This window comes from Canis lupus, chromosome 3 (genome assembly GCF_003254725.2).
Source record: "Canis lupus dingo isolate Sandy chromosome 3, ASM325472v2, whole genome shotgun sequence".
In the NCBI taxonomy this organism is placed as follows: domain Eukaryota; kingdom Metazoa; phylum Chordata; class Mammalia; order Carnivora; family Canidae; genus Canis; species Canis lupus.
This window is the reverse complement of record NC_064245.1, coordinates 85,369,991-85,389,468: the sequence shown is the minus strand read 5'-3', so window position 1 is coordinate 85,389,468 and position 19,478 is coordinate 85,369,991. Positions and strand designations below refer to the sequence as shown.

Below are 19,478 nucleotides of genomic sequence, written 5' to 3'. Positions count from 1 at the left end.
ATTCTGACTTGGGAGCCTCCTCCAGATGTCACATGAGACAGGCCGTAACGGGGGTGGGCCAGTCAGTGGTGAGCAAAGGCAGGACAGTGCAGGGGGACAGAGGCAGGGAAGGAAGGGAGAGACGCTGAGCAGTGGGGAGGTGGGAGAGGGGAGCGGGGGTGAGAAGAGCAGCTGCCCAGGTGCCCACAGGTCAGGGCCCGGAGAGGGGAGCAGGGCCGAGGGAGTGAGAGCAGCAAGAGGTGCAGGAAAGAGCACTTTGCCTGGAGTCGGACCCCCTGGAGCCCCTCCTGCACTTGAGACCCGGGCCACACTCTTTCCCTTCCAAGGCCTCAGTTGACTCATGGGCCACCTGGGGGTACGGTTCCTACCTGCCAGGCTTGATGGCAGGGCCGCACTGGAAATGTTGGCGGAAGCGCCCTCGTCGGGGCTTAGCCCGTAGCAGGTGCTGCATAAATACAGAACTGAGGGCTGAGAAAGGACAGTCTGCCTCCACCGCGCTGTCTCTTGAGGACCTGCCCTTCGCACGGCATCGCTGTGACTCCAAGGTCTTGCTGAGTGACCTTGGGGAAGCTATTTAACCTCTGGCTTCGTCTCTTCATCGTCTTATAACCCTGACTCATTTAGCATCGTGCGTAGCACACAGTGGCTGGCCGATACCGGTCCGCTCTTGGAGGTGTCCCCAGCCCTATTCTGAGCACACAGTAGGTGCTTAATAAATGCTTTGCTGGTGGAGGAGTGTGGGAGGGCTGGGGATGAATGAATGACGCGCACAGGTGCAGGGAGACGAGGAAGAAGCAAAGAGAGGGGAGGCCGCCTCTGCACCCTGATGGCGAGAAGTAGCCGAGGGACAGCGAGGACAAGTGGCAGGAGCCGCTCACCCCCACGGCAGGGCGGGGAACATCGGGAAGGGCTGAGGCTTTCAGTAGGACGGGCTGGCCTCCAGGGGCCCGCCTGTATCTGTAGCTCTATGACGCTGGGCGAGGAGCTTGGGTCCCCCTCAGTAAAAAAAGTGTGACCCCTATTCCATGAGGACACTGTAGAGACTAAGTAGGAGAGTGTAAGTGTTAGCAGCAGAGCCTCACAAATGGGGAGTTTTATTTTGGGGGCTTTTTGTTTGTTTGTTTGTTTGTTTGGGGGCCTTGCGGGGAGTTTTATATAATAGTTTTAGGTCCTAGCTTTGTATGCTGTAGAGCCATGAGCATGCTGGGTTGCTGGGAGAACTCCTGGGAAGAACCACTAAGGCCCCCCCGCCCTGCTGATTTCTCAACCCCACCCCCCACCAATACCCAGTGCTGCTCCATCAATAAGGAAAATCACACAAATCTCAACCTGTAGATAAACAGAAAAAGGGAAACGGTAGCTGTCCTCATCTGCTTCCTTTTCTCTCTCCGGAACAGGACTCCGAGAACACGGCTGCGTCCTTTTAATTCCGAGACAGCCGCACACCCCTCTACCCCTCGGGCTGCCTTCTGCTAATGAGAGCCCCGAAGGTTGCAAACACTCCTGCCTCTAACCCGAGGCTCCCACCTGCACTCTGGTCTCCGAAAGATGAGCATTTGCTGAAAAATGCAGGCTCTTTAAAGGGCAGACCAGAAAGTTTCAGATTTTTTATTAAAAAAAAAAAAAATCTCAGAAAGCTGCCAAAATTAGACAGCACTTTACAAATCTAGCTTTCAACGGTTCTATTTTCATTTGTTTTCCCAAAACATTGGTTTCATAATATTTTCTATATGCTGACTATCTGGCACAACACAGCCTGTTAGATCATTTGGATTATAAATCTAATTCTTAATAGGAGAGTCCTTCTCCCCTTCCTCCCCGCCCCCCAACCTGAAAAAAGGAGGAGGAAGAGGAAGAAACAGGAAGAAATGTCTAAAAGACAAAGACTGGTCGCTATGTATTGGGTGGGGGAGTGGGAGGAATTTAAAGATCCTCTCCCATCTCCATTTTAATTCATCTTTCACGACCGGCAAAAGCACATTCGTCGTGCAAAGATCTCCAACAATACACATGTTGATATGACATCAATTTACTAGTGTTAAAGTATTAATGGCATTCTCTGCAAAAAGCGCTGCCACTTCCATTCACATTGGATTAAGTTCATGATGTCAGTGGGACGCTTACAATTTAGGCCTTGCTCCCACTGGAATCAACAGATTTTTACATAGCTATTTATAGCACTTGCAGAAAATAAATTATACATGACGCCGATCCTATTGGGAGAGAAACTGCACATTAATGCATTATTTCTCTTTGCATTTCATCAGCCCAGAAATGGGGAAGCTAACAGGACAATTAGGATGCAAAATTCACTCCCTCCAAGGAATTTAGTGAATTATCCACCTAACACGGGGAAATCATGAGTAGGTAACAGGGATTTTTGAGGTGGTTAAAAATAGACTTAAGGGAAGACCGTGATTAATCTAGAAGCTGAAACAGTCCAGCAGTGGTGCTGCCTGTTAATTATACCCGGTGCCAGAACACAATGGCCAAGAGGATCTTCCTCTCTCTGGGAAGAACAGGATTTTCCTCTCCTTCCTCTACCTGAGGAATTTACTCCATTCCCGAAAATCTGAGCTAAGAGAAAAATAATGCCCTCAGAGAATGTGCTTCTTCCCAAAAATGTAGCGAGGATGCCATCATAGTACCAGGGCTCTCAGATTGGGCCTTCCCACCTGCCACCCATCCTCCCAGCCTTTAATCGAGCACCGAAGGTTGAGGCTTGATAGGAGCGGAAGACAGGAACCAAAAAAACAAAACAAAAAACAAAACAAAACAAAAAAAGCAACCTTCATGATTTATTAACTTAGTTCTTAAAGGGCAGGGACTATATCTGGGGGTGGTCACAGCTTGGTTACCCCATTTATTCTTGATGGAGGAAACCATGAGCAGAAGCTAATTTGTTCATGAGTCTAAAGGGATACAACAACAGCAAAGACAGAATCATCACCCCCCTGTTACCAGGGAGCAGCGCTGACTATCTAAATTTTAGTAGGAAGGTTTCTAGCAAAGCAAATGCATATGAGAGGATATCCTAAAATGTTAGGGGGGCTGGTGCTCATGCTGCCCCATGGGTTATGGGTTTAGGACAGGTTTCCAGACCTGGCTACCTTGGTTCCAAGCCCCCCTCTCTACTCCTCTGACAATTCTCAGAGCCCAGATCATTTCTACAACCGTCCCCAGGGCCCTAACATCAGAAATCATGTTTTCTCATATAAATTATTCCCTGTTCCCGGGCCCTCGGCATAGCCCATGTCATTTCTCCCAGAGACTGGCAAAGTGTATGGCCAGGTATGAAGAAAACAATGAAAGAGGGGCTCCCTTCACTTGGGGGTTTAGGGAACTCTCCAGAAAAACGGGAGAAGAGACACACAGGAGCCCCAGTGAGCTGTGGTCTGGCATTTCACATCAAATGGCCTTGAACGCCACCTTTTGGTGCAAATGTCATTGAGGATGACCTCTGATTTATTGCACTGCTCTACAATATAATAAATAACCTGCTCGTGGCCTCCACTGGCCAAAGGGCACCTGCCAATTACACAGCTGAATGAGCCCCTGGTCCATGCTGGAAGTCTAGGGCAGCCCACAAGCCTGCAGGTTTTCTCCCGGCAAAGAGAAAATTTTGTAAAGTCCCCTATTTACAAAGATATCTAGAAATAGTTTTTACTTTGTGAGTTGTTGTTTATTTATTTGTTTGGTGGGTGGCAGTAGGACTGGCCTAAATGTCACAGTTTGTTCTTGGAGGGTTTTTTTGTTTTGTTTTTTTGTGTGGGTTTTTTTTTTTTTTTTTTTCCTTTTGAGTTTCTGTAACTGTTTTCGGAGTCTCATGCCTGCTGTTCCCACTGACATGCCTTGAGGCTTTGTAGATATCAACTCTCAGCTGAAATGTTTATTTTTATAAGTTTGGTAAGCAGGTTTCATACTGGGGATTGATCTGCTTTCCTTTAAAATCTGGCTTTAGAAGCCGTGGAAGCTCCACATAGGCCTTTCCGACAGAGACACTCACCTGCTCTCTACGAGATGTGACAGTGGAGGCAGTTAGTATTTTAACTTTGCCTTGTAACCTGTGAAATGTATAAATGGAAACCTCGAGGCAGGCCCTGGAAAAAATGCAGATTCAAAGTTTCTTTGCATTTTTCCTCAGTGTGAGGTTTTTTCTTTAGATAACTGGTTGTTCACTTATGTTTCTGTTTTGCCATTGGTTATAATCCACCAAGTTATCGCTTTTTAGGTGGAACGACAAAAGCAATTCACAGATTTTAAAGGGTGGTATTTAGGGACACCTGGGTGGCTCAGTGGTTGAGCATCTGCCTTCGGCTCAGGGCGTGATCCCGGGGTCCTGGAATCGAGCCCCACATCGGGCTCCCCGCTTCTCCCTCTGCCTGTGTCTCTGCCTCTCTCTCTGTGTGTCTTTCATGAATCAATAAATAAAATCTTAAAAAGATAAATAAACAAAAGCTGATATTTATTAGCTGAATTTTCAGTAAACTTCATATTACTCAATCAGGAGAAGAGTGTCAACAGTGGATCAAGAGAGCAGGAATGCGGGCCTCTTTACACTGACTTTCCAAGAAACCTGACTTGTAAATGTGCTTATGCCCAACTCACCCGTTTATAGCTTTTGGCCCTTAAAAAAATTTTTTTTTAATTTAAAAACCCTCAGAGAAATTAGAATTTTGTAAAGAATCAGAATTAAAACAAAGGGCAGTTAACAAAAATCCTTCCAAACTGTTGAGATAATATCCTCACCTCATCGATTCATTTATTTTAAGTGCTTAAACATGGCCTAAAATAATTTGGACAGAACACCTTTATACCCACTTTTCTCCATTCCCTGTGGATGTTCTAAAAGAAAAACAAAGGGATTATTCTCCATAACAGTCTTCAACGATAGAGGTTCTGAATACCTGTAGTGGTACATTCGTAGTCAAAGCTGGGCACATCATTTAGCTTCTTTTCCTGATACTCTGGTGGACCGATGCAGAGGACATCGGAGACAGTGGAATTTGTCATCTTCAACCACAGATACAACCACTTGGCTTTGCAGTCACATTCAAATTTATTGCCCCTTAAGTCACTAACAAAACACAAAACACATAGACGGAGAAACAGATATGCCTGAAAAGTCTCAGCAGTCATATGAAACGCCAACATTATTTAACATCCTGATGTATTTACTACCCCCACCCAATAAAATGTAAAAAATTTGCGTTTAATGCATCCTATTTCTTGTACTTCTCACTGACTTTATTTAATGATCTTCGGTGCCCATGATTTTAAGTAGAGCCCACAGAGAGCTCTCAGAGCTCACGTATCACCACTTTTTCACTCTCCTGAAACTGTCGCCACACCATGCTGGAAATGGGGAGGAGGTGACAGGGTTGACGGAAGAACTCCCTCCCGCCCCCCCCCCCACACACACACACGTGCAGGTTCTCACAAGCAAAGTCAGGACATTATAGGAAGATAGCTTTCACGAACACGATCGAAACTTTAAGATCTTGTTCAACAATGTCCAGTAAGAAGTGACAAACACTAGAATATAAGGCAGAGGGATCTGCTGTCTTGAGAAAGGAAATCTCACACCAGCAAGCTTATCTTACCCTGGCCTAACGGTACCAAGTGTATCCCAACAAGGCAAGACCTAACACAAACTGTATGCTGTTTCCCCCCATGCACTCTCCGTTACCGACTTCTACCTACAACATAAAAGAAATGCAGCGATGGGGCGAGGGGAGCCTAAAGACAGGATTAACTGGAGCCCAACGACAAGCACACATAAACTTAATTTTCCTTACTTACAGTTCAATCAGAGAGTCTAAATCACTGAAGACATCCCTTGGGAGCGCTTTTATGTGGTTATTGGCCAAAGAACTAGAACAAGAAAGTCATATTTTAATGTGGTTATTATCCTCATGCCCTGTCACTCCAAAGTCCCTTAAACAAAGCTAATGATTTAAAACAGAGCTCTAAACCTCTTCAGCCCAATGCCAGTTGAATTTCTGGCTCTGATCATCGATACCAAGATCAAGAAATGAGTTTTGTTACACAAAGACAGCACTATAGATGCTGGAGCACAATGTAAGGTTTTTCGCTGTGTGTTTTAAAAAGGCATTTATTAAACTCTTTACTTATATACACTTATCAAACTTTGGATGGTATCTTCTGTTTCTCAGAATAAGAGCCAAAGTCCCCTTGATGACACGCAAGACCCTCCATTGTCAAGTTACCCCCATTCCCATGTACCTATGGGACTGAATCTCTGACTACTTAGAACACCCACACTGGCCCCTTGCTATTGCTCGGATAGTCAAGGCACGCTCCCACCCTGAGGCCTCTGAGCATGTGATTCCTCTGCCGGAACATTCTTCCTCCAGATACCCACACAGCTCACGCCACCATCTCTTTTAGGTCTGTTCTCAATGATCACCACTGCCCTGACCTCTACTACCTCCCTTCCCTGCTCTGTTGATCTTCACTGCACGACTGTCCTTGGCATACTACACATTTTAATTACCTGTTTTCTTGGCTGTGTATCCTCCCTATACGTGAGTGACACGAGGACAAGGGGTTTGTGTTTGTCCACATCTGCATCCCTAGCATCTACACAGTGCCTGGCCCAGAGTGGGCACTCATTAAGTCTTTGTTGAGTGAATGAATGACACACATAAGTCAGAGAGGTACAAGAAAAGATGTACAGTCCTGTCCAAGAAGTTCCCTCACAGTCCATCAGAGTGAGTTCTATTACTTGTGACTCCACGAAGAGATTCCGTAAATACTCTTTTACATAAAGATGCTCAGCCCTAACCCCATGATAATATAAAATCTTAACGGACTATAATGTTCAGGGTATAACCGAATGAGATCAATTTCTCTTTCTCATTAACGCAGGTTGATCAGAAATCATTTGGCATTTTTGCTCTTAGTGTTGAAGAGCTTTCCAAAATGTCTTAGTCTGCTCCCCCTCTCCAGGAAGAACGAATATTGTCAACTCTTTTTCTGATGATTCAGGATCACACAGTGCCCTGTCATCATCCTGCTGAAGATGAATGTCCATGTGCTGGGCTGTTGACGTAGAAAGATGCGTGGTGTTGAAAGACGTACATCGAGTCTGTGCTTCGCCTCCTGGGGCATCATGCTCTAATGTGAGTCAGCCAAGAAACTGATGCCTACTTTTGTGGGGTTTTTTTTACACGGGTGAGTACAGACGGCAAGACTCATAAATGATAAATATGCAGGCAATTCAGCATCAACCTCTTTAAAAAATATATATGAAATTAGCCTTTTGTAGCATCCTGGTGACCCACTCACTGCAGAAAGAGGAATTAAAGAAATGGGTCTTCCTCCCTCCTCAGCAGCAGCTCACAGAGAAAGCCCTGAGCCCATAGTAACCTAAACATTCTTGCTGTAAGAGACCAAAAGAATATGGGGAGACCTTATCATTTCAGAATTATGTGCTTTTCCACCTTGGTAACAACAAATGGATTAAAATACAATCTCATCTATTATTTCACCTTTCTTTCCTAAATGATTAGTACATTTTTAAAGATGTTGGAAAATAGGCTGAATGTGTAATCACACTGAACATAACCTAGGAGAAGCTACCTGAAATTAAAAAAGATGTCTGTCTTGTTTTGCTGGTTGATGGTTGCTTTTTCTAGAAAGTCCAAACAATTGTTTTTAGCTATTAAAGATTAATCATTTAGCTAAATATTTTTAGTTAATTAAAATGCATTACACTGAAGTGACGAGAATATATGGAATGGTCAAAGCCAAAAAAAAAAAAAAAAAAAGAAAGCCGTAGGTTGAGCAACCTTTCCAAGTGTTCAATTTAGATTTCAGGAAGCCAAATTACTTAGATGGACTATCCGCCCCACTCATGCTAAGTGCATAACATCTCACTTTCCACTTCATTTTGTCTACAAATTTATGGCACTTACTTCATTTCTGAAACTACTTAACGGCAACCTGTCCCTTGGGCTTTATAAGACTGCTGGAAAACAAATGTCCTAGATTTTAGTTACAGATTGGGACTGCTTCTTCGATGCTTTGAAACCTGATCTATGTTTCTTGAGAATAAGAATGTGAGCCTGTAGGTGTTGGGAAAATCCATAAAAGATAAAAAACAGATACTTAAGCAAATTCCAGATAGTGACTTCTTTGCTCTCTTTGCTTAAGTGTTTACAAAAACAAGGAGGAAGTGGGGAGGACTGGTTCATTCGTTAAACAATCTATTAAATGCTTTAATTACTACCTACATCTCCAACCTAAGGAGTCAATTTTAAAAGTCGGTTGACTTGCCCAGAAGCAGACTTGGTAAGGAACACAACTCAGTGAGGAACTAACTCATTGATCAATCAGGGAATCGGAAGGAAGGTCTTGCTGGCCTTCAGCCCTGAGCTAGACGCTGGGAGAACAGAGTTAATGAGCCATGATCCGCCTGGGCCCTGCCCTCAGGGAGCTTTCATTGCGGCTGGGGAGATGAAAACTGACATCATGAAACAGTACCAGCCAGTACGGCCACTGCGGCTGGAAAGTGCTGGGTGCATAGAGCCAGAGCAAGGGCTACGGGATGGCAGGGCGGAGATTAAGAAGGCTCCATCGGGGAGACAGAACTTAATCTGCACTTTGAAGGAAAAGCAGATTATAGGAGATGGAAGATAGAAGAAACAACATCCTGGGCAAGGGAAGAGATGTGAGGAAAGGCCCGGTAATAGGATGAGTTGGGTGTGCACAAGAGATCAATGTTCTGCAGACATTTCAGGAAATGAGCCCCGAGAGCTAGGGAGAGGCGGCTCCGGAGGCTTCCCTGCAGGATGGCAATGCACACTGGGATGGATGCATTATTGCAGAAGTACTCTGGACCTGGGGCACCTAGGTGGCTCAGTCCCTTAGGCATCTGACTCTTGACTTCAGCTCAGGTCATGATCTCAGGGGTCATGAGATCAAGCCCCGTGTCGAGCTCTGCACTGGGCATGGAGTCTGCTTGATTTCCCCCCTCACTCTTCCTCTATCCCTTCCCTCCTTTCCTCCTCCCGTGTACATTCTCTCTCTAGATAAAAAAAAAAAAGAATACCCAAGCAAAGGACTCTTGCTTTCTACAGTCACACAGAATAGCAGGTGCCTCTTAACACATATGTACACGTTATATACATGTGTGTGCACAAATAACAAGCATGCACACACGGTTATGTACACACACCGGGTACACAGGTATCTGCCCACGTATAGAAGTCTATGCATCCCTGAGCAAACATGTGCAAAGATACATGCATGGTCACACCTGTGTTCAGACCAAGGACCCATAGCCAATTGGTCAAATGAAAATTGACATCTGGGCTAACTCAGCTGGTCACATGGACCTTGCTTAGGTTCGGGATCTGCCCAGAGTTTTGTTAAAAAACAAAGCCCCTCATTCCTGACTTCTGGGAACCAGATTTATCTGGCCACAGCTGTTCCTCTCCAGACACCCACAGCTGTCTTCTTAGCAGACCCTGTCTGGCGTCTCACACTGCCAAGGCAACGCAACAGTCCATGGATAAAATCGAAGCTTCTTAATGAGCGGAGGAACTCTAAGATGTTGCTGTTGATGATGACGGTGGTAACCACGCCAACCATACCTTGAGCCCTCAAGCATTTACCACAGGTAATGGGCTGGATGCTTTGCAAGTCAGCATTAACCCACCATGTGCGCCAATCCTATGGGGTCAGTATAATCACCCCTTATCTTCAGGATAAGGAAACTGAGGCTCAGAAAGGCTAAGCAATGTTCACAAATGATGTCCTTGAGATTTGAACCCAAGTCTACAAGACTCCAAATCCCTTATCTTACCCTCTACAGGAATATGGGGATTTAGTATCCGGGTTCAATCTGAAAAAAAAATGAAATGAAACAAAACAACAACAACAAAGCAAAACTTTTCTGGAAAGGAAGGAACACCTAGAGCAATAATGGCAATGAGAGGCTACGCTCTCTGGAATTGATGGAGCCAATCCAGATGTTTGTACCTCCCACATTCCTCCCTCATCTCCGTACTCCACAAGCTTTATTGAACTCAGGCAGGCCTTCTGCTTGGTCGGCTTCGAGAACCAAATGCTCGTGAGCCTGTTGACAGACACCTTTGCCTGTCTCGGGGTTTGATGTAAATGATTATCTCTTCAGATGGGAATCAGCCTGGGCTCCACCTGCAGAAGGCTCTATCACCCCTGCCCCAAATCCCCACTTGAAGGCCTCCTATTCTCCCAATATTCTTTCCATGACCGAGATGAGACAGGTTATCTTAATCACAAACTATCTATCAAGCACACGGGCCCTGCTCCTGACTAATAAATTTCTCCTCCCAAGACAATGACTATTTTTACATTTCCGTAAACATGGCCACAATTTTTTCCCACTTTTCTAAATTTGCCAAGTGTGCATACTTGCTTCATTCCGATATGCCAATTCAAATCAATTTGTTTAATTTTTTTTCCTCCAGAAAGCTATTAAAGAAGCCAGAGAGCTTAGCTTAAGCTGCAGATTAATCCAACATTAAAGAAAAAGCCATTTGCATTCAAATGAGAGGAGCCACAAAAATGTCTCTATTCCACTTCACCCTAATTTTGAGCCTGCAGTCAACATTCTTCAGTGACTCCCGGGAGCCTCAGTTCCCAAATCTGTAAAATGGAGATGCGCTAAGTGTGGCGAAAGATAAAGAGGAGAAGGCTCACGAAGCACACAGCCTGGGCTGGCTGCTCATAGGGCTCCTTGTGTCACACGTACACTCACGTGGTCCATCAGGGCCATTCAGGATGATAGAACAGATAATGAAGCCTAGTGCATGAGTAATGACTCAGGGCTGCCATCCCATCAACAACACAGAAACCTCTGGGGCAATGTGGAAATGAGTTTCCTTGAGAAAATGCTAGCAATATGGACAACGCAGTCAAGAAAGAGCAAGGCACCAGGAAGTGGATCTTCCTTTACCCATTAAAGGACTCACAACGTGTTTCATAGGACTTACAGGTGAGTCAGGTCACGGAGGCCACGAAAGGCATTTCTTGAAATGGTTTCTATTTTGTTCCCTTCGATAAACCTAAAGAGAAGAGCAAATCATTCAGCTGGATTTTCTCTACTTAATATCTCTTAAAAAAAAAAACAAAACACGATACTCGGAACAAAACCTAAAAGCATGCATGAATTTAAGAAAATTCATCTCTGAGGATCAGGTCAGCTGCACCAGATGCCAAGTGGGAGCGGGGTTTGTGGGCAAGAATGCGTGCACACAAGGCCATGCTCTGCACTCCCTCCAGCAGCGGCATGGAAGTCTTCACATTCAGAGCTGGCAACGTGGGTCACAACATCTTGGGGGTGGGGGTGGGGGGGTGCTGGAAAAAAGAATGCCCTGTACAAAGGCAAGAAATTCTTAAATCTCTGCAAGGCTGGAATGCCTCCAGACATCTTCCCCACTCCAACCTTCTTGCATTTCACAGCGCCCGGCTATTAATACTTTCATTAATATCGTGGTCTCTTGAGGGGAGCCCATTGTTTTATATCTCGGTCTTAAAGTTCTTGCGGAGGGAGAATTCCATTAAGCTCAGCTTCTGGCAAACTTGACTTCAGCATGTCCTGCACGATCTAATCCTTGAACAAATGGGGAATGAGGCAGGGATTCTCGCAAGATCTCTAAGCCACTAGGAAAGAGGAAACATAATGAAGCTGAGTGTGGGCCAAACTTCTTGCTCTGTGCTAAACTGGCTTAGGGCTTGCACACAGGACCTTGCTGGGATAACTCTGACCATGCTTTAAAGTCTTTATGGGAAATGCATGAAGGGAATGTGCTCCAACTCTTCCCTAGGACCACAGGGAACTAAATTTTCGTTTACGGCATCCCATTACATCAAATGTAAGAGGGTCTCTCAGGAGGTTGTCCAAAGGACAGGCTTTGCAACACGAAGCCATTCATTAGTGAAATGGTCCTTGATTCTTGGGCTGATGTCTGTTTTTGTTTTTGTTTTAATCAGGGGTCTGTTCAGTAACAGACTTCAGTACAGACAGATAAGCGAACTTCCCCTCAATAACCTTGGCAGTAAGATGAACCACTCACAGGAGAAAACCGATAGCTTTACATCTGCTACCTCCATCAGCCGTTCGTGGGCTTTGCTAGAACCTAGTTGGGCTTTAGCACTGGAGTCGTAGCCTGCTTTCCGTATTCCGTATACGATCAGGCTGCTATGAAACTATACCTATTATGTGCACCCTGGAGAAAAAAAATCCTTCAGAGACATCTTTCCTAAGGACATAGAATCAGCAGTTTTCTTAGACTCAGGATGTGTTTAGAATTCAAACATCTACCTGTTAACCTCAGATAAGAACGCAGAGACAAGGCTTTAAAAATCCCTCTGAATGCTAAGTAAGGAAATCCCATCTGATAGCAGGATTAATATTATTACAAAGTTACAAAAGACAAGGATGAAAGCATTTAAGGGGGGAAAAAAGACATGAAGTGGGGGTGGGGAGAGGCAAATGGAAAACGAAATCAGAGCAAGGGCAAAGCTCATTGCTAGGGGAAAAAAAACCCTGCAACATCTGAAAAAGAAAGAAAAAAAATAAACAAAAAATAACCCTCTTCTTTTAAAGAAGAAAAAATAAAATTAGGCTCTCAGCAGCAGCTCACAGGAGATACTGCAAAGGGGAAATAGGATCGCCCAATTAAAAACGTGGAGGGTATCCCCATACAGGGAGACTTCTCTTAAAAATGAGTAACCCTCCGAATCCTTCAGCTTTATTTCTGGCCGATCAGCAAATCCATGCGTAGTTATGAGAGGCAAAAATATCCAACGCAATTTCCAATTGTGCTTACTACACGCCAAATTAAATGTCAGCAGAGAATGAATAGGCTATCTTTCCTTCTTTGTTTGCTTTCACCCGCTTTGTCTCCAACCTTCTCCTGTCCCAGCGTGTTTATACACAAGTAAACTATAAAAAGGTCAGTGCTGAAAAGAGAATGGGGTTTTCTCCATCTTCTCCACCCCTAAGCTCCCTAAGAGATGCCGTTCCTGCCTGGAAAGCAATACAGCAATTCTGTGGACATACCAAATGCTCAGCAAAGGGACAAGGCACAGAACTTACAGGTACTCGAGATGGAAAAGTCCAGCAAAAGCGTCATCCCGGATGACGGTAAACGAGTTAGAATTCAGCAATCTGGAAGCACAGGAGAGATTTCAGCGCAGAGATGTACATCTTGACTAACATAGGGAAACCCTTTCTGTTTCTCTCACTGTCTTTTGATCCAAGGCAAACATGGGCTCTTCTCAGCCTACGGCTGGCTCATGCGGTGCACAGCCCAACTCACGGATGGCAAGTGGATTCCTTTGGGCTAGATTTTCTGGTCACCCCCACTGCTCCTCCCTTTCTTCCCGTGGGTCTCGGTAAATAAGACCTGCTAACTGTTATCTCAAAACATTCTAATGCTCAGCACAACTGAGCAGCCAGTGAATGATTCATCATGCACAAGCAATCATGGACTCAGAGATCTAAAAGGCCCTAATCCGACTCTTTCTTTTAGGGAAATTGGTGCCTAGAGAAGTTAAGTGACTTGACCAAAGTCACAAAGCTGAGACCAAAAAAATAAAAAATCCTTTCTTCTATATTATACATTCCCGTGAGAAGTAATAAAAAAGTCTAAGAAATGTTGAGAAGACTCTTTATCAGCACATAGGTTTCTATTAGGCACCACTTCAGTCTATTCGGTGAAATACCTAAAACTGTATTTCCAGCACAAAGAAAGTATATTTTAATAGAACCACAATTTCCAAGAAATCACACTTTAAAATGTTAAGTACAATGTTCTAAGTAAGGTCCATAACGTTCCAAGAACAAAAATATCAACATAAAGTTTATTTAGGATGAGAAGTGACCTCCCATAGGGTATTTCCTCATATTTTTCTGTAGTACATTGCTTATTTTTAATCTCATCTCAAGGTTGAGGAACAGAATAAACAGAATGAGCTATGTACTCATGACCTTGCCTATCACTGACTTGCTTTTGAAAACTGCTTTTTGGACATTTCTTTTCATCAGCAAACAATAACTGAACTGGGATACCAGGCATGACATGAGGACTCGCCAAGAGCGGCTGGATGCAGAGCAGTTACGAGTGTGGGTTAGAATTCTGGCTGAGGGCGGGCGGCGGGTAGGGGAGGGGGCTGTGTGGCTCAATCTGTTGGGCGATTGGGCATCTGACTTTTGATTTCCTTGATTTCGTTCAGCTTAGGTCATGATCTCAGGGTCTTGAGATGGAGCCTCTCGAGGCTCCACGCTCAGCAGGGCATGTGCTTGAAATTCTCTTTTTCCCTCTCCCTCTACCCCTCCCCCAACTCACGCTCTCTCTTTCTCTCTCTCTCAAATAAATAAATCTTTAAAAAAAAAAAAAGAATTCTGGCTGGGACTTTGCACAAGTTACTTAACTTCTCTGAGCCTTAATTTTCTTGTCTGCCAAAGGGGGAAATAAAAATGCTCTCCTTGTAGGGATGATTAAACAAAAATTTCCATATAAACATACAGTATGGGGTGCCTGGGTGGCTCAGTCAGTCAGTCGAGCATCTGCCTTTGACTCAGGTCATGATCTGAGGGGTCCTGGGATCGAATCCTACATCGGGCTCCCTGCTTAGTCAGGAGCCTACTTCTCCCTCTCCCTCTGCTGCTCCCCCTGTTTGTGTTCTCTCTCTATCTCTCTGTCAAATAAATAAATATAATCTTTTGAAAAATGTATAGTATGTTGTCCAATAGTTTCCATACTCGGTCAACTAAAAATACTTCTATTTCCAGAGATACATTAAGAGTCTAAAATGTAGGGTTTCTTTTCACGTGAGGTGTTTGAGAAACACTTGATCTAGGTGAAATTCAGACGATCATTCAGTGTAATCCTGTCCCCAGTTACCAAACACGGCCGTTGGGATCTATGATAAAGTCCTTGAGGAAAACATGTGTCAAAAAAAGGACAGAGACACTGAGCAAAGACCCTGAGACTCAGCTAGTGGGGACACCATGGGACAAGTTAACACCGAGAGTTTACTGGGGTATCTGAGGAAGGAGTGACGCCAAAGAGGCAGAGATTGCTCCTCCCAGGACTACACCTTGAGGATGCCCGTTTTCAGAGAGAACTTCCCATACTCACAGCAGCTGCAGGGAAGGCAGATGGGAAAACATTCGGTCCTTGATTTCCAAAAATGTTCCATTTACCAGGCTCCTGGAGGCAAAAGAGAGCAAAAACAAGGCCTAGGGTTGTTTTTTGTTGTTGTTGTTTAGTTTTTAGAAGTGATTGCAGGATGGGCAACCGGTCTCATCCTCCACCTGTATTTCAAGCTCCTCCACTCAGGAACGAGGCTTTAAATAGTCGGCCAGGAGCTTCGCAGGGGTAGAAACGAGAACAGTCAAGCCATTTTCCAACGCGCTGGATCAATATGAAAACTAGTCTGAATAATAGAAACCTTTACCATCAGTCTAGCGCCTTCCACAGACATTATCTCAGCAAGTTGAAATCAATCCCCTCACTTCCTTTTCTTAACTACAGGAGGCCCTGGCTGAAAATGGATAATTAGTTCACCTCTGCCCATGATTCTGTTTGTGTAGACACAGCATTAATGTCAGCAGGGGAAACTCCTGGGTAGGATCAAGCATCCCCCTTGGGAGCACATCTCTGAAAGACACTCAGAGCTCTTCTGATTAAATGCACTGTGAAAGCCTTGGGGAAAAAACTCAAGAAACACCTGAACTTGAATGTGCGGTGGGAGGCAATGCCATCTGCCAGATAGAATGGTCAATGGGGGGTGGGGGGGGGAGACAAGCCGTTGGACTCCTGTCTCCCCCAGGCCCCCTGTCCTTTCTGGCCACCGCAGGACCTCAGCACATTAGTTCTAAATGATTTCTGTTAACATGCAGATCAATTAAGCAGCTGCTGTTCTAAAGGATTTAACAAGGGGAATTCTAATTTCTGGAATCCTCCACGTCACTTGACTTAGCCACATTAGGAATCCAATAGGTCCTCTGTTCCTGCCGGCACACCCTCCTGAGTTTCTCTGAATGCCCACGGGACCCCCTTCAGCCCTGCACCTTGTCCGAGGTGGGAGGCAGGGCGGGGTAGCTCAAGGGACACGGGCCACTCCACCCCTGGGACTCCCTGCCTCTGTGACTGAGCGAGCATGGGCCCAGCTCCCTGGCCTGGCAGAGGAAGTGCTTTCGGCCGCCAACACTTCCCAGCAGTACAGACAGGGCCCGGTCGCCCCCGGTCACCCCTGCTCGCCCCTGGTCGCCCCTGGTCACCCCGGGACTGCGGTTAGGAGAGCGGCAGTGGGGCTTGAGAGGCTGGGCGAGGGCAGGTTGCAAGCACCTCCTGGCAGGTGCAATTCCTCTAGGGCTGGAAAAGCAGCCAGCATCCTGTGCGGAGGGGCAGGGGGCAAGAGGCCCGGCCGCCCTCCAGCCCCGGGCCCTGGCCTGGGGACCCCACGAGCCCCGAGCTCTGCCAAGCGCGCGCTGCCCCCTCCGGGCCGCACGAGGTGGCCCCCACTTGCAGGGGCTGCGTGCCTTTCCTCGGGCGCTTCCCGACCTGCAGCGCGGACAGGTCCGGGGAGGCGGGGGGGGGGGGGGGGGGGACCAGCGCCCGGGACGCGAGGTGGGCCGGCCAGGCCTCGCCCCTGCGGCCCCTGCACACCCGCCCCTCCTCTCAAACTTTAACGCACCCCGGGGTCCCCTGGGGCGCCACGCGCAGACTCGGGGGCTCCGTTCCACGCGCGCCCGGGGACTGCGTCGGCGCGAGCCTCCCCACCCCGGGACTGGGGCGACGGGGGCGTCGGGGGCGTCGGGGGCGTCGGGGGCAGGTGGCCCGCCCGGGGCTCCCCGCACCCTCCCGGGGCCCCGAGGCTCCACCCTGTCCCGGAGCGCGCGCCCGCTCCCCCGCGCCGGGAAGAGGCCGGGCCGCCGCGGAGAGGGTCTCGCGGGCGGCGGGGGCGGCGGGGGCGGCGGGGGCGGCGGGGTCGCAGGCACTCACAGGGAGCTGATGTCGCCCGGCACGGTCCTGGGCACCCAGGAGGAGCCCACGCAGATGATGGACTCCTTGGTGCAGCTGCAAGTGGCGGGGCAGCGCGCCAGCCGCCTCACCTGCGCGCCCGGCCGCACGAGGCTCGCGGCGCCCAGCAGCAGCAGCAGCAGCAGCCGCCCGCGCCCCGCCGGCCCGCCCCGCCGCAGCGCCATGCCCGGCGCCGCCCGCAGCCCCAGCGCCGCCGCCCGCAGCCCCAGCGCCGCCGCCCGCAGCCCCAGCGCCGCCGCCGCCGCCGCCGCCGAGGGCCCGGGCGCCGCGGGACTGCCAGGCCGAGCCGCAGCCGAGCAGCGCGCCGGCCCCGCGCCCGCCCCCCGCGCCCCCGCCCCCGCCCCCGCCCCGCCGCGCCCGCCTGACATCAGCGCCCGCCGCCGCCCGCCCGGCCAATGACTACGGCGGGGCCCCCGCCCGCGCCCCCGCCCGCCCCGCCCGGAGCTCCCCGGACCCTCCCCGGACCCTCCCCGGGGCCGCGGGGGAAAAGTTGGGCGACCTCGGCGGAGGCGCCGCCCCGGCCCGGGACCCCCCGCGCCCCTCCCCCGCCCTGGGCCGCGGGGGCTCCGAGCGCGCGGGAGGCGGGGGCTGCCTCCGCCGGGACCTGGGGCGCCCCCCCGCCCCCCAAAAAGTAGGACCGAGGAGCGGGGAGCAGGCGGGACTGCTGCTGCTCGGGAGGACCCGCTGCGCGCGGGCTTCGGGGAGGACTCGGGAGTTGCGGTGCGGGCGCGCCCCGGGGTGACCCGGCTCAGCCCCCCCCCCCCCCCCGCCGAGGGGATGGGGCAGAAACGCGGCTCGGCGGTGCCCGCTGCCGGGGGGGAGGGGCTACCGCTGGCCCCAGAGCTCCAGAGCCCCCTGCTCCCTGCGGGCTCACGGCCGCGCCCCCACCCCAGGGACGGGATGCGGACGGGCAGACGTGGGGGCCCCGTACATCCCGGGCGCTGCCGCCTGCCCCCCCCCCCCCGCCCCCGCTAACCTGCCGAGGCAGGTCCCGGCCATCTCCCCAATTCACCGATGGGGAAACCGAGGCCCAGGAAAGGCCAGTCGCGGGCCGGCCGGCGGGGGAGCGCAGGGACTGGGACCGTCCCCCCCCCCCCCCCCCGCGCGCGCCGCACCCTTCACGCAAGGCGGTGCGCACTGGGGGAAGCAAAGAAAATGGCCAAAGAAGGACCAAAAACAAGGGCCAAGAGCCCAAACTGCCCAGGGGACGGGATCAAGGGCACCATCCAGGCTACTAACCCGGAGGAAAATCGTTTTTGTGCGTTAGGGTACCCAGAGGGGCGCCTCTTGGTTTGGGCTCAGGTTCTGATCTCAGGGTTCAAGGATGGAGCCCTGGATCCGGCTCAGTGCCGGGTGTGGAGCCTGCTTCAGATTCTCCTGCTCCCTCTGCCCCCCGCCCACACCCAAATAAAATAAAATTTAAAAATCTTAAAAAAAAAAAAAAAAGAAGCAGCAGCAGCAGCAGCATACCCAGAAGAGGTAGCGCCTGCTAGAAAAGGTTATTACAATTGGAATCATCAGTTATCACTGTCTCTTGAACATCTGGAGCACAAGTTGGGCTGGCCACCGTGGGAGGGGACGAGGGCACAGGCCAGAGGGATCCTCAGGGAGCTTGAAGTCCAGCTGGGCAGATGGCCCTAAAGAAGTGACACCACGTGGTCCGTGGGGTTACTGTCCCAGCAAAAGCGGCTCAGGAACTGAAAGCGACCTTGTTATAGGTGACCTGGCGGAGGGAGTTGGACACTCAGTGCAGGACACTGCTTATCCGGCCCCAGCAGCCACGGCAACCAGCCTAGGCGCAGCATCATCTAATTCCCGCATCTACTCCGGGAAGGGGCTCTCCCCATTTTATAGATGGGACACCTGAGCCCAGAGATGTTCTTCTCTGGCCCAAGGTCACACAGGACACCGGCAGGAGGACCCTGCTCCAGGCCCCGCACTGTGTCGGGCCCTCACTGCTGTCGTGGCAGGCATCCCACAGACGCTCTACCCGCCGGCCCGGCCCGGTGCTGGGGGCTGAGGACACAGACACTCGGGAGGGCCACAGGCGCGAGGACCCACCCCGGGATGTGTGTCCTGCACGTCAGAGACACCTGCCTCAGGAGGGATGGGCTGCTGCTTTATGGAAAGGAGGGGCGAGTGCCTTCCTGCTGCCCCAGGCAAAGAAACTGGTTCTCAGCCCTGGGGGTGCAGTGAGGGGGAGAGGGTAGAGAAGGAAAAGCCCCTGTCCCCAGAGCTAGACAAGTCTGGGTTCGCATCCCAGCCTGCCGCTCACCGGCTGTAACTGGAGGCAAGTTACAACCTCCCCAAGCCTCGGTTTCCTCACCTGTAGAATGGGAGCTGGTCGTAACCACCCTTGGGAGTGAACCGCGGTCAAAAATGTAAGGCACCCGGGACACCCGAGTGGCTCAG

General features: G+C 49.4%; 1 protein-coding gene across 1 annotated transcript in view; it reads right to left on the bottom strand.

Annotated features, from left to right (window-relative positions):
- Window positions 1-17,230, bottom strand: part of LGI2 (leucine rich repeat LGI family member 2) — a 32,562-nt gene extending 15,332 nt beyond the window's left edge. Inside the window, 6 exon segments of the mRNA XM_025437565.3 lie at window positions 4,908-5,077; window positions 5,803-5,874; window positions 11,004-11,075; window positions 13,112-13,183; window positions 15,159-15,230; window positions 17,028-17,230. Of these exon segments, the coding sequence (XP_025293350.3) occupies window positions 4,908-5,077; window positions 5,803-5,874; window positions 11,004-11,075; window positions 13,112-13,183; window positions 15,159-15,230; window positions 17,028-17,230 (661 nt within the window).
- Between the last annotated feature and the right edge of the window lie 2,248 nt (window positions 17,231-19,478).